Source organism: Phacochoerus africanus, chromosome 2, assembly GCF_016906955.1.
Source record: "Phacochoerus africanus isolate WHEZ1 chromosome 2, ROS_Pafr_v1, whole genome shotgun sequence".
NCBI lineage: Eukaryota > Metazoa > Chordata > Mammalia > Artiodactyla > Suidae > Phacochoerus > Phacochoerus africanus.
Window position 1 is genome coordinate 27,922,765 of NC_062545.1, and position 15,319 is coordinate 27,938,083.

Here is a 15,319-nt window from a genome sequence, read left to right on the forward strand (position 1 = left end):
TTGACTTCTGGATCTGCAAGAATGACTCCAATGTTTCTGGCCTGAGCAACTGGAAGGATGGCAAGCCCATCACCTGTGATGGGAAGGCTGAAGGTAGAACAGGTTTAGAGCAGGTTCATTGTTGTCCAGAATAAAGATAACATTTTCCAACCTCCTTTACAACTAGGTGGAATCATTTGGCTAAATTCTGACCCATTAAATGTAACCAGAAATGTTGTATAGGATTTTCAGGAAAGTTTAAAGGGAACTGTTTCATCTGGGAGAGGCTTTTTGTGCTTTATCTCTTTTTTCCTTCTCACTGTCTGGAATGCACCTGGAATGGCTAGAGCTCCCGCAGCCATCTTGGGCAATGAGGACAAATGTCACAACCTAGTGATAATAGATTGCAGAACTAAAAGGATTTTGTTCCTTCTGAATTTTTTAATGCCACCATGCCTGCCTTGGACTGCCAACTTCCAAACTTCTTTTATGAAGGACAGGAATAAACTTCTACCCTTGTTTAAGTCACTAACACACCAAGTTATTTAAAGTTACTTTAGGAGTTCCCATTGTGGCCCAGTGGTAATAAACCTGACTAGTATCCATGAGGATATGGGTTCCACCCCTGGTCCCACTCAGTGGGTTAAGGATCCAGTGTTGCTGTGAGCTGTGGTGTAGGCTGTGGATGCTGTTCAGATCTGACATTGCTGTGGCTGTGGTGTAGGTTGGAAGCCACAGCTCCAATCTGACCCCTAGCCTGGGAACTTCCACATATTGCAGGTGCAGCCCTGAAAAGAAAAAAAAAATTAAGTTTCTTTATTATCTTCCCTATCCCAAAAGAGCTGATAAAAGGGTCTTTTCAATGTCTTGATCTAGAATAATGCTTGGTTTTTGCATAAGAATTGTAACAGTTTCATAACTCTAAAAAAGAGTGAGGCAGAAGCACCTTAGCGAAGTTGGAAACACAGGCATGAGTGGGCGTGCGCACACGCACACACAGACACAAACACTTCTTATTTCTGAAATCAACCATTGCCATCTGCTAAGAAAGACTTCCTTGGTTCTCCAAACAGAACTGACAGCTCCCTTTTCTAGTTCCCCACCCCCAACCCAGGCTTCTATTTTAGCGTCTAAAACATCTCATAGCACCTTACAACAACTTTTTCCACTGGCCTTGCTCCCACATATCAGTAATTTTCACTTGTTTTTGTTCATCTACTCTTAAAATTAATTTTGAAAAATTATGCTCTATACTTAAAAAAACTGATATCTAAAATCACCAATTTCTATGGTAACAAAAGATTAAGGTCTTGCATATTTATGAATATTGGTATTTTAATATAAAATTATTACACCACTCTTTTATGTATTAAATTATGTAAGGGGCTCTAAATACCAATGGCATTTAATCCCCATTTGTCACCCATTTAAGAAAACACATGAATATTTTCTTCTTAAAGTCAGAACTTTTTTTTTTTTTTTGGTCTTTTTGCCTTTTCTAGGGCTGGCTGCTCCCACAGCATATGGAGATTCCCAGGCTAGGGGTCTAACAGGAGCTGTAGCCACTGGCCTACGCCACAGCCACAGCAGCACGGGATCCAAGCTGCATCTGCAACCTACACCACAGCTCACAGCAACGCTGGATCGTCAACCCACTGAGCAAGGCCCCGGATAGAAACTGCAACCTCATGGTTCCCAGTCGGATTCATTAACCACTGAGCCACAATGGGAACTCCTCTTTAAGCCAGAACTTTTAAATTGATTCTCTTCCCTCTGGAACTTTTATTTCTGTCTTATTTCTGCATAGGGTTTTATTTTAATGTAATATGCTTTTATTGTGAAATTCTTTGATATTTCTCTGCAATGGAAATATGTATATACCTGGAAATTTTAATTTAACAAGTTTTCTTAACAGGCTCCAAGTAGTAAATATTTTTCTAGCTTGAGTTTACAATGCAATTTTTTTTTTTCCTTTTGGCTGTACCCATGGCATGTGGGAGTTCCTGGACCAGGGCAACACAAGCCACTGCAGTGACAGCAACACCGGATCCTTAACCCGCTGCACAAGAGGACTCCCTACAATATAACTGTTATTAGTAACTGATTAACTAAAATACACTGCAAATTTGGAAAAAAAAATATGCTTCAGAATAAAAATCAATTGGCAATGCATCTATTCATGAACTGGCTGGGAGCATTATAGTACTTCAGTTACAGCAGACTCCCTTTAATGTTTTTAGTTGTTTCTTTGGTATTTTTTCATCCTGGGGCAATTTACAATGTTAGGGCATCTGGAGCAAGATGCAATATGCAGACTAGGTCTTTCTTTTGTACAGTGGGAACAGGGTACTTCTGAAAAAGGAATGGAAAGTAGAACTGGCTTAATTGTCCTGCAGGTGGATTCCAAGGCAGGTCAGTTTAAGGAGCTTAAAATGAATTCTCTTCTGTGGACCCTGTGAAAGTCTTCAAGTATGCGTGTGGGCACACAGCCCTGGTTTGAAACTGCTGCCAGACATGATTGCCACTGAGAACAGGGAGCATCTCTTATTCATCTTTGTGTACCCATATGTGGCCCAATGCCATTTAAATAAGCAAATCATTGTTGAATGGGTACTGAGTAGTTAATTTCCCAAACCCAAAAGTTTAGTAGCTGCAAAAGTTTAAGTAACTGTTAAAAAGAGTACTACTATTTTTTTTTTTCAATAACTGATAAAAAACCAGACCTGGGAGTTCCTGTTGTGCTGCATCGGAAAGGAACCTGACTAGTATCCATGAAGGTGCAGGTTCAATCCCTGGCCTTGCTCAGTGGGCTAAGGATTTGGCATTGCTGTGAGCTGTGGTGTGGGCTGCAGATGTTGCTTGGATCCCACATTGCTATGGCTGTGGTGTAGACCAGCAGCTGTAGCTCTGATTTGACTCCTAGCCTGGGAACTTCCATATGCCTCAGGTGGGGCCCTAAAAAAAAAAAAAAAAAAAAAAAGTCAGACCTGGCATCTTATGTTGTGAAATCCTTAGACTTAGGTAAAAGCCAAAGAAATTTAAAAATTACAGCAATGGGCTCTCCCACTATTCACTCACAGATGATCAGGATCTGGTAAACGACTCCAGAAATAACACGTATCAGATAGCATTGGTCCATTGCGAGAGAAACAAGTAAGAAGATCATTATAAGGAATTTTTCACGATGCTCCTCATTCTTTGTGGTGTGCTCTTGATGTAGAGTACCTACTAAGTGGACCATGGGGGACATGTCTTGACATAGTACTCTTTCTGGTCTGGGTGCTGTGCCTCTGTCAAATTTTTACGCTGTTTTTTTTTTTTTTTTTTTCCCTGCATGGGGCCAGTAGCAAAACACATCGATCTATCCATCCATCTGTCTATCCATCCAATCACTCAATCCAGCTCACCTCCCATCACCCAACAAATATTAACTGAACACAAGGGTTGTGCCAGATGCTGAAGTACAGCAGCAGATGAGGTAGGTAACTAGGAGCTATGAACTCGGAGGAACGTGGACATCTAATCAGAAAAGGGCAGTGTAGAGAGAGAAAACACTGACAGAGGAAATGAGAGAGGGCTGTGAAATCATATAGGAGGGACATTGGAAGATGGATATTTTAAGAAAAAGAAGGCTTTCAGGAGTAAGATCTGTCTAAATTGAGATCAAAAGAGTGGGAGTTCCTGTTGTGGTTCAGTGGTAAGGAACCCGAGTAGTATCCATGAGGTTGCAGGTCTGATCCCTGGCTTCGCTCAGTGGGTTAAGGACCCAGCATTGCCGTGAGCTGTGGTGTAGGTTGAAGACCTGGCTTGGATCTGATGTAGCTGTAGCTGTGGTGTAGACTGGCAGCTGTAGCTCTGATTCAACCCCTAGCCTAGGAACTTTCATATGCAGTGGGTGCAGCCCTAAAAAGCGGAAAAAAAAAAAGAAAGAAAGAAAGAAAGAAAGAAAGAAAAAGGGTGAGAGGATTGGAGAGGAGTCAGAGAGCACAGGCAATACAGAGGGAACTTATTTCATAAAATAGGCAGGAGGAGGGGCATGTGTGTGAAGACCTGGAGCAAGAGGGACATTTTATATCTTCCTTTCCTGTTTATTTTTTTAACTATTAGAAAGGATCACTTCCTAATATACTATATGCTTTATATTTTACTTCTTCTTCTTCTTCTTTTTTTTTTTTTTTTGGCTGTGCCTGTGGTGTGTGGAAGTTTCTGGGCCAGGGACTGAACCAAACCACAGCAGTGGCAACATGAGTCCTTAACTACTAGGCTACTAGGGAACTCCCTATTTTCTGATTCCCCTAGAAGAAAAAAAGGTATTTGGATTTGTTTTGTTCATCTTGTGTATTACCAGCATGTGGCATGTATGCTGTGTCTGGGATTCTGAGAGCAGTTCAGACAGGCTGATGCATAAAGCCCAGGAGAGTAATTGTGGGAGCTGGAGCTGGAAAGTGTAGGGAGGGTCAGATCATAATTAGGCTTGTAAACTGGGTGAAGACATTTGGACTCAATCCTGAAGGCAATGGGATTTTAAGCAGGCATCTCAGGGTCACAGTGGAGTTTCAGGGAAACTCACTCTGGCTGCTCAGTGGAGGAAGGGTTGGAGCCAGGCAAGGCTGAGTGTAGACAAGAGGATGAAGATGTCGGTGCCCTGTGCTAGGGAAGGAGCAGGGGTTAGCAGGCTGCGGGGTACTTGTGTTTCAGAGGGAATGGCGCGATATATCTTTGTCCTTCTTAATAGGGAGATGGCTCTGCTCCTATGGACTCACCTGGCTTTGACAGCAGCTCAAAGACCACTATCAGCAAAAGGCGGATTGAAAACAGAAGAAAATCATCAGAACTGCTCATGCAGATCTGAACATAGGATGAAATGATACCACTTTCTTTTTCTTTTTTCTTTTTGCTTTTTAGGGCTGTACCTGTGGCATACGGAGGTTCCCAGGTTAGGGGTCAAATCGGAACTGCAGCTGCTGGCCCACACCACAGCCATAGCAATGCAGGATCTGAGCTGTGTCTGTGACATACCCCAGCTCACGACAGCTCCAGATGCTTAACCCACTGAGTGAGGCCAGGGATAGAACCCTCGTCCTCATGGATACCAGTCAGGTTTGTTACCTCTGAGCCATAATGGGAACTCCAAGATGATACTGCCTGAATATCTGTTGAAATCCCAGCACTGGAATTCCACATTGGGTACCACCTCTGTTGACCTTCAGAAGCAGCAGCTCAGCAATTTCACATCATCCCAATGACAATGTGTCTCAGTGTCTCAAACTCTTGTAATTTTAAGAATAATCTTCATCATAAAGTTGAAAGAGTAAACATCTACCTTGGTGGCAACAAAAACTATCAGAAGTTATTTTGAATAAAGTAACCCCCTGAAAACCCCTACTGTAAAACTTTTATTTCCCCTTTTATCTGAATAATCAAGTATCATCCACCCTAAGAACAAAATAATCCCTTTGTTCCGAATAACAACACTTTGTCTGGCACTTAATAAACCACCAACACAGGTTTTCAAATTAAATCAAGCGTCTGTTTGTCAAAGGAATCTGGCAGAGCAGATTTTCAATCATACAGAGCAGCTTTAAACTGTTGTTGTCCCCTCCCCCTATTTATCAGACACTTTCTTTGATTAAACTGCTTAGAATGATGTGGATAAACTGAGTCTGGTGTATGCGACTCAGAGTTAATTATACCCTTTAAACCAGCAGAGGCAGGAAGGAAAACAACAACAGGAACACAGTCTGTGTTTTCATTTTTAATTGCTCACGAAACCGGGAAGCAAGACTCCAGGAGCTAATGAAGTCACTGAGCTCTTCCCTGACAAGCCCTGTGGTCTCCTTGGTAACACTGCAAGGGCCCCAGCCCAGGAGGTCTCAGAGGAACAGAAGCTCCTTGAGTCTGAAACAAGACCTTGGCTCCTGAAGAAACTATAGCACTGCCATGTTTCCTGCCTGTTGAAAATGTCTTTCCCTTGTTTTTCTACATCTGCCGAAGACACTACTCTCAGGGCAAGGAGGCCGGATATCATCTGCTGTCTGCAGGGCAGGCCTTGTGTTCAGATCAGGGCCACGGACATACCACATGCCAGTTACTTTACTGTGGACAGCAGAAACTTTACAAAACAGAAAACTGAATTTGAACTTCCTTTTTAAATTTTCACTCTACCTGCCCCCAACACCTTTCCTGCTGCACAAATTATGAGGTTCTATATAATCTTTGAAGTTGTTTGTTTGAGTAGAGGTCATGGGACCATGAGGAAGGAACATGTCTCCTGGTTCTGTCAACGTTGTACTTATGGTTCAGGGTCATTAAAAATAAAAAATGGTTAAAAATGTTGGCCTCTTCTAAGTGCTTGTGATAAACAACTAAGAAAAATGATTATAAACTTCTGCAAGACAAGTAGAGAATGTAATAAATATAAATGTTTCACGGAACAACTAATTATTAATGATTTTATTCATTAGGTTGCTCTGTCACTAGTTAATATGGAGTTGGACTTCATCAAAAGGAATTAAATTTAAAATTGAACTGAAAGCAATTTCTTTTGCAACTGTAATAACCAATACCGTGTCTGATTTAATGCTTACTTTGCGAAATGGCCAAGCCCATGTGTTGGATGGAGGGCTGGAGGGTGGAGGGGCAGAACACAAGTTCTCCGTTTTATCTCTCACAGGCTCTCGGTCACCCTCTCAGGCCACCACGGACACCTGGACTGCTTCCAGTCTGATGAGAGAGGTGCCAGGAGGAAATGCCTTTATCTTCTTCAGGTTGAACTTGGGTTGGCAGCTTAGCTAGTGAGTCTGGCCCAGACAGCAGACAATGGGAGAGAGCCCTCTGCCCTAGCCTTCACTCCTGCTGCCCTGGCTCTCTCTTTATCTCAGGGAAGAAGCCCAGGCTGGGCCTTATGCAATGATCTTATTTATTAGAACTAAAAGAGCACAGCCAACAAAAGAAGGGAGAGGAAGCCCTCTTCCATTTTATCGCATTTATAGTAAATCTGGATTGTACAAAGTCACGCACAGGGTGTTGTTCTCAAAGCCACATAATTCCTGGCACACACACACACACACACACAGCCTCTCGACTGTACTCACATTGACCAAATGTGTATGTGTACACATGTATGAGTTTTATGTATATATATTCACTACATATGTACATATATATGATGTGCATATATATTTTCCACTCATTTTCTGCATCTATAACTCATTTTGAAATATGAGTGTAAGTTATGAATCCCCCCTTAGAAAAATGTATATATTTTCATCCTTTGAAAAGCTGCATATAGTTTCCTGAATGCTCATTTGTGTCTCATCCAAACAGGCTCTTGGTAGGCTAAAAGGCTGTACTTCCAAAGGTTTTAAAATATGTGTTAGTAGGCTTGCTGAGTTGATATATTATGTAACATGATTTTTTTTTCCTTGAAACTGAAAACCTGAGGAGTTATGCCAGTTCCTCATTGACAACTTGATGCAGAGTGAAGATTTTCTGACCCAGGTCATGTTCTGTACCGCCAACCCACAGTGTCTATAAATGAGAGTATATACGCTTCTTCAAAACATGCCCAGGTCGCTGAGCTGAGAGCAAGGACCATTCATGGTAAGATGATGCTCAACTCAAGGTCAAAGGGACAGTCCATTTTCAATTACTCTGGAGTTATGGGTTTCCATCCCCAAGTACACCAGCTTGTGCTGTGCCTGGTGCCCGCTTCTCTCCTCCTACTCAAAATATTGCTTCCACTTCAAGGCCCAGTTTACATCACTCTTCCTCCATGAAGTTTTTATGTTCTTCATTTTTAAAAAATCTCCTAAACCATATGCAGAATCAATTTCTCTTTCCCCCCTCTCTTCCCATCACATTTTGTTTGTAGCTAACTGAGAGGACTTAGCTAAAAGGCTCTCCCACTTTAGGTTACTTGTCTATAATCCTCCAGTCTCCCTCGCTGGCATCAGAGGACCTGGAGGACAGCTCCTAGTTTGCTGCACTTCACTGGTGATCAAGATGATTTTTTTTTTCTTTTTAGGGTTGCACCCGTGGCATATGAAGGTTTCCAGGCTAGGGGTCCAATTGGAGCTACAGCTGCTGGCCTACACAGCCACAGCAACGCTGGATCTGAGCCACGTCTGTGACCTATACCATAGCTCATGGCAATGCTGGATCCTTAACCCCGCTGGGTGAGGCCAGGGACTGAACCTGCAACTTCATGGTTCCTAGTCAGATTCATTTTCACTGCGCCAAGATGGGAACTCCAAGATAAATTTTGGAGGCAGTATGTACAGTGCTTTGGGCACTTTGGCTCTGGAGACAGAAGGCTTCCATTCTAATTCAAGGTCTGCCATTAATTAGCTCTTTATTTTCAGGAAAAACACTTGAATTTCCCAGTAATAATTTTCCTCTTTCTGGAAAATAGGTATGATGATAGTACCCACCTAACGGGGCTATTGTAAAGATTAAATAATATAATAAATAAAATCATTTAGGTCGGTGTTTGAACCACAGTAAGTGCTGAATAAAGGCTAGCTATATAATTTTATGAACTAAATTTTAAGGGGAATTTTCTTTATCATTTTGGAGTTCCTTCATATAGTTAATAAGCAATGTTATATGGCCAAATGTAAAAGCAATCATATTTTTTTGGAAAAAATTAAAATCTCATATTATTCTCAGATCCTCTTAACAATTTTTTTTCTCTTTTGGCTGCCCCATATCATTATGGAGTTCCCAGGCCAGGGATCAGATCCAAGCGGCAGTTGTGACCGGAGCTGAAGCCCGCAGGGATCGTGAACCTGCGTCCCAGCTCTTCCAAAATGCCACTGATCCCATGGCACCACAATTTTTACTTTCAATGCATAAAGTCCATATGTGGCTGATAAAAGTTCCATCTTTTATCCTAGCCAGCTCTAAGATATTGGAAGTGTCTTTATGATACTAAATGATACTGGTTTGCCTTCAACACTGTCCCTAAAACTAAAGACATGGGTCTCTAGCTTCCAAGAGAGCCAAAGACCATTCGAGAAGGGGGCTGATGAAGACAGTGTCTTGAATGTGGTTTTTGAGTCCTGTATCTCAACTTCTTTCTAGTCATTATCAAAAGGATCTCTTTTTTATCCCATTGAGTATCAGGTCAGAGAGTTCAGATAGATAAATTGACTGTTAGAAAAAAAATAGTTGACTTTACCATTGTAATATCTTTGGATACAAAAGAACAGCGTAGGTGTTAACTCTTCAGAGGCTTTAAAAAAAGTTCTTTCTACGTATGTAAACATACGTAAATATGTATATCTTTGACCAATTCCTCAAAACTTTTTCAAACTGAGATTAAGTTTTCTTGGATTTTGCACATTTTAAGCATCTGAGTTTGAACAAATGTCTGATGGCAGGGATTATATTTATTTATCTTTGTATCCATAGATCCTAGTATACCATTTGATACATACAATAAAAGTTGCTATTAAAAATGTAAGACTGCATGTTGTGTTGAAAAGGCTGCTGAGTTTAGTTGTAACGTTTATTTTAACAAAGAGATTAAAATAAATATTATTAAAAGTATCTGTACTTCAAAAATTTGAGTAGGAATCCATTTTTGGGGAGAACATTTTTAGTATCTGAATAAGATAGATTAGTGTATCTTTCTTGTGAGAATCAATTTCTGTTCAGTGAGTAGTTAATTCTTCATTACTGATAAAAATTCTTCATTTATTTTCTTGTTTTTCCATCTCTAACATCTGGCATATTTCCTTCTGACTTCTTGTATAAATGTGCATTCATTACGTGTTTCATACATACCACACGTCAAAGTGCAGTTTTGCGACCCTCATTTTTATGTACAAATCAGTCAGTAATGGTAGATACTCTAAAACTCCAGTGATGTGATTTATTTGATGATGAGAAATTATAATTTGGCAAGTGTCTACATTATATGGGAGCAGATCAAGTGGCTTGATTTCCTTTGTCTAATTAAAGACATTTGAAATATCAGAACTGAAAATACGATGATAGGAAGAGAAGATCTATTTGGGGGCTCAGTTCAGTCATTCATTTTTTTCCCCCAGTCAAATGTTTATGTCTTTCCCAAGCAATATATGTAGCTTCTGAGATGGTATAGAAAGTTTAGTTTTTAAAAATTTATTTTATTTGATTTTTATTATAGTTGATTTTACAGTGTTGTGTCAATTTCTGCTGCACAGCAGAGTGACTCAGTCATACTTATATACACATTCTTTTTCTCATACTGTCTTCCATCATGTTCTGTCCCAAGAGACTGGATATAGTGCCCTGTGCTGTATAGCAGGAGCTTATCCATTCTAAATATTAATGGTTTCCATGTAGGTTTTAGTTTTTATTTTCTTAGTTTAGTTTTTTTTTAGCTCATCTTCAAAAGGTTTTCTAAATTTATCATCCTGTCCTCTCTTTTTGGTCATTTCTACCCCAGCTCCAGGTGCTGGCTGACAGCCCAAGAGAGCCCAGTGTTGCAGTATGTACAAGTGGATCCATAAACCTTGGAATGCCACCTCCTACCTGGACCAAAAGCTAATCAACTGGATGGAAAAGGATTTTTTTTTTTTTTTTGTCTTTTTGCCCTTTCTAAGGCCGCTCCCACGGCATATGGAGGTTCCCAGGCTAGGGGTCTAATCAGAGCTGAAGCCTCCGGCCTACACCATAGCCACAGCAACGTGGGATCTGAGCCGCGTCTGCGGTGTACACCACAGCTCACAACAACGCCAGATCTTAACCCACTGAGCAAGGCCAGGGATTGAACCCGCAACCTCATGATTCCTAGTCAGATTTGTTAACCACTGCTCCATGACAGGAACTCTGGAAAAGGATTTTTAAAAAATGTTCCAGTTGTGCTTTGTTGGAAATAAATGCACCCTCAAGCTGAAACACCTTGTATAATGCAATTGTTTTTTGGGAGTCCTTTTTTTTATTTTTTAAATTTCATTTCATTTTTTATTAAAGGATAGTTGATTTACCATGTTCCTTCAGTATCTGCTGTACAGTAAAGTGACCCAGCCACACATACTCATACCCATACATTCTTTTTTTTTTTTTTTCATACTATCTTCCTCATATTCCAACCCAAGAGACCGGCCACAGTTCCCTGTGCTGAACAGTAGGACTTCATTATTTATTATTTATAAGAATCCTTTAGAAAATCGTCTAGCACTCAATTTTTTCAAAATATCTACCAAAATGGAGACTAATGATTTCCTTTATGCAGTGATTTTGTTAATGACAACACACATCTCCAAAAAACCATGTTGAAAATTCTGGGAATAATTCATTTATGATATATGATTCATTTATGATTTAATACCTGAAGCAATATCATAGACAAGAATTCTTTAGGCCAGCCTACTCCTGCTGCTGAGCTATTTTATAACAACGAAGTATGCCTGATATCTTTGATAACATATTTTCTAACTCAGAGGCCAATAAAGTTCAGAAATAGCCTATAAAATATAGCCAATATTTTATAACTATAAATAAAGTATAATCTCTAAAAATTTTGAGTCACTATAATGTACTCCTGAAATGAATCTGATATTGTAAATCAACTATACTTCAATTAAAAAATACGATTAAAAAAAAGAAATGGCCCTAGAGTTGTAAATCTGAATTAGGATGGCACCTGGGAAGGATCATTTATAGAAGTTTTACAAGGACTGGCTTCAACTGGCCATCGTATGGTGGAGACAGATAGTCCCAGACCATGAGCAGGTGGGCTCAGGGTTCCTGTTTTGACTTAGGACCTTTGCAAACCCTTTTGGAGCAAACTAAATTCCTTGGCAATCCTTGTAAACCGATTTAATCTTCCTGGGGGGATATTTCAAACCTATGCTCTTGGCTGTGGTCATCATGGAGGCTGGCCCTCAATGAGCGTTCTTTCCCAGAGTGAGATTCATCACTGGGCCTAAAGCAGTTAACCATATTGTACCATGCTGGCTCCCTTACCTGATAGAGGTTGGCGAGGTGGTGGTTCGTTTTAATCAAAAATGGCTGGTTCACCCCTGGGTGATCAACATCGTGGGCTGCCGCAGCCAGCAGGCCAAGCATGATGTCCAGAGGTGTGAGGAAGCTGGCAAGCTGTTAAAAAAAAAAAAAAAAATCAAATTGGGAGACGGATTGGTGGGTTTCCAAAAATAGGTCCGCATTTGTTTTGGCTAAATCACACTGAATGAATCATCGTAGTATTGTTCAGGCCTGTCATCCAGACCTTAACCCTTTGAAGCTGTCAATGAGGTAAGAGTCCTATGGAATCGCAGGAAAAAAGAAAGGCCTCTGAGGAAAAGCAATTATGAAATTCAAATTGTGCAGCTCCTTCAGGCTCCCTCCCCTTCCTCTGCTACTCTGTCTTGTTTTGTTGTTACAGTAGCATTGTCTGTTGGCAACACTGCTGTGTGGTGGGTGGGGAGAAGACAGAGCCTGGAATCTGCCTTGTGCCTAGGGAAGCAGTAGATGAAGGAAGAGGCTGATGCCAAAGTGATGCACACTTGAAAAAAAAAATCACTTGGTGTTTCAACCATCCAATATATCACTGCCATGTCTTCGAAAAGGCAATCAAGAGTGGGCTGGAACTGCAAAATTTGCATATTTCTTCAACATATAATAAATAGTGGGGGAATGTGCGAGAATCTTTCTTTTTTTTTTGGTTAGCTAGGAAAACACACAGGAAAATGGAATTTAGTACTAACATTAAATATACAACTGTGCGACATATTACAATTTTCAGATTACTAGGGATTAAATAACAAAACCTTTAATATCTCTGGGATATTTTATAAGGATGAGGCATACCCAGTTTTGTCTTGGGAATGGCTGTCTGGCATCTGTATATTTAGTGGTTGATGTTAAAACTGATTGAACTAAACAGAGTCTTGGACTGAGATACCATTTTCCAAAAACCCTAAGAAAACTCATCCTGTATGTTATACCAGCTAGGTTTTACACAGCTAAGAAATGCCTAGATTTTGAGTAACGAGCATTAGTATCACGTTTTAAATTTTGGATTAATTTATTACATCTGGGCATATTTTCTAGGAGATCTTTGATCTTCACAAGTTTTCTTGGGCCTGAATCAGGACGCCCCACTGCCTCAGTGGGAAATGGAGCTTCAGTCTTGAGGAGTTTTAATTCTATTTGTTGCTAAGAAACCATGAGGTGAGATTTCCCCCAGAAAAGTTCAGTGTTGGTACCGATTGTGGCAGAAGAAGTTCAAGGCAAAAAACAGCTGACTTCTGGGACTGCTGAACACAACCAAGATGTAGACTTGTCATACAGAGGGTTGTTTTTGTCCTAATGAGCCTTAAAAACATACAAATTGTGAAAGGGAACCTCTGAAAATTTACATCCTCTTTCATGACTATTACATAGTCTTTAGAGTTGATACTGAAACCTTAATATAAACAATTTGTAGTCATACTGTAAATGGCCCACAACTCAGTTGCTCTGATATACTGGGTAATTTGGGACCTGGTAGGCCGTTTACTTGGCATTTCCAGATGGCTGAGGAGGCAGGGGAGCTTGCCTTACCTTTGGCTCCTTTAGGTAGCAGTGCATGGCCTGGGTGACATCAGCTGCGTGAACAGCGTTGTGATATGGGTTTTGGCTGTGGTAATCCTCTTGAACCATGACTAGGAGGTAAACAGATAACTCAATCAGCTAAAAAGAAACCGGAAAGGACACACAAGCTCCAACTTATTGAGGATCCCTTTTGCTTAAAAATAGCAGTGTCTCCAAAATGTGCTTTAAACATGGTGGTTCTATTGGGTGGATTTTAGTGGAGAGGCAAGGGAGGGCAGAGGGGAAAAAGGCTAAAAGGATTTGTGAGCCCCTGGGATTCCTTACCACCTTCACAAATCACCCCTTTCTGGCATTGATGAAGACTCTCATTCATCGGAAAATAAATATGTAGGAAAAGGACAACCTTATTTCGCAGTATAGTCTAATTATTTAAGTTTGCTGCCATTTATGAATAATATGCCGTAAGAGAGATTTCCTTTTAAAAAGCCCTAGGAGGAGTTCCCTTCATGGTGCATCGGTTAATGAACCCAACCAGGATCCATGAGGATACAGGTTTGATCCCTGGCCTTGCTCAGTGGGTTAAGGATCTGGCGTTGATATGAGCTGTGGTGTAGGTCGAAGATGTGGCTTGGATCTCACGTTGCTGTGGCTGTGGTGCAGGCTGGCAGCTGTAGCTCTGATTCAACCCCTAGCCTGGGAACCTCCATACGCCATATGCTGTGAGTGTAGCCCTAACCCCCCCCCGCCCAAAAAACATAGAAGAGCCCCAGGAGCCTCAGATTACTCTCAGCCAAAGATTAGCTTAGCTTATCCCTTAAATAACACATACTGACTGGAGCAAATCTGGGGGTTCTTCAGGCAGAAATTCATTGATCCAACTGAAGAATCCTTGGATTTATTTCTACTTTATTCAGATTAGATGAGCACATTTCATGCCCTTCCAATCTAAGGACCAGAGTGCTCTTGGAACCAAGTAGAGACATAAGGAAGGCAATTTGGGTTTGCTATTTACAGAAGCCACTTACCTGCTTCAGCTAATAACCAAGGCAATGCCTATGATGCAGTCAAGTCAGTGTGTACAGAATGGCCTGATTTTCAAGTGTGGCCACATTCTCTCAGTCCATGCCATGACTGGTTCTGGACTTCAGCGCTATTTCTGTCATTGAGTCTTTGCCTTTTTCACCTGTACTCTGGGTGCATACCCATGTCCAAAGTATCTGTGTTCGCCCTCTTTATTTTTATTTATTTATTTATTTTTAGGGCTGCATCCGAGGCATATGAAAGTTCCTCAGCTAGGGATCAAATCGGAGCTGCCAGCTGCCAGCCTATGCCACAGCCACAGCAATGTGGGATCCGAGCCGCTCTGTGACCTACACCACAGCTCATGGCAACACTGGATCCTTAACCCACTGAGGGAGGTCAAGGATCAAACCCGCATCCTCATGGATGCTAGTCGGGTTCATTACCACTGAGCCACAATGGGAACTCCCTTCCTCCTCTTCCCTCCCTTCTTCCTCTTTAGACAAATCAAAATCATTTGGCCACTACTTTGCTCAATCTACCTAAACACAATTAGCTTGAGGTTATGTATCTTTCTGTAATAAGCCATGCTCTGGCTGGTTTCCAATATTTCTGTTGTGCCATAGGTACCTCTTATTTGGCAGATTTATTTTACAATTATATGTAAACCTAGCTCTATTATTTATCTGTATTGGGCAAGGTAATTAACCAAAAATTTCCGCTGTGTTTCCTTTTCTATAAAATGGGGATACCAATAGCTCTGATTTCAAAGGAATGCTGTAAGGATTGAATG

The 15,319-nt window shown here is 40.9% G+C and overlaps 1 protein-coding gene across 5 annotated transcripts in view; it reads right to left on the reverse strand.

The window, feature by feature from the left end:
* Positions 1-15,319, reverse strand: part of PDE7B (phosphodiesterase 7B) — a 368,574-nt gene that overhangs the window by 51,769 nt on the left and 301,486 nt on the right. For all 5 annotated transcript variants that reach the window (XM_047770127.1, XM_047770128.1, XM_047770129.1 and 2 more), the window contains 2 exons: positions 13,516-13,616; positions 11,938-12,069 (listed from right to left, as the gene is read on the reverse strand). In XM_047770127.1, coding sequence (XP_047626083.1) covers positions 11,938-12,069; positions 13,516-13,616 — 233 coding nt within the window. The remainder of the gene's footprint in view (positions 1-11,937; positions 12,070-13,515; positions 13,617-15,319) is intronic.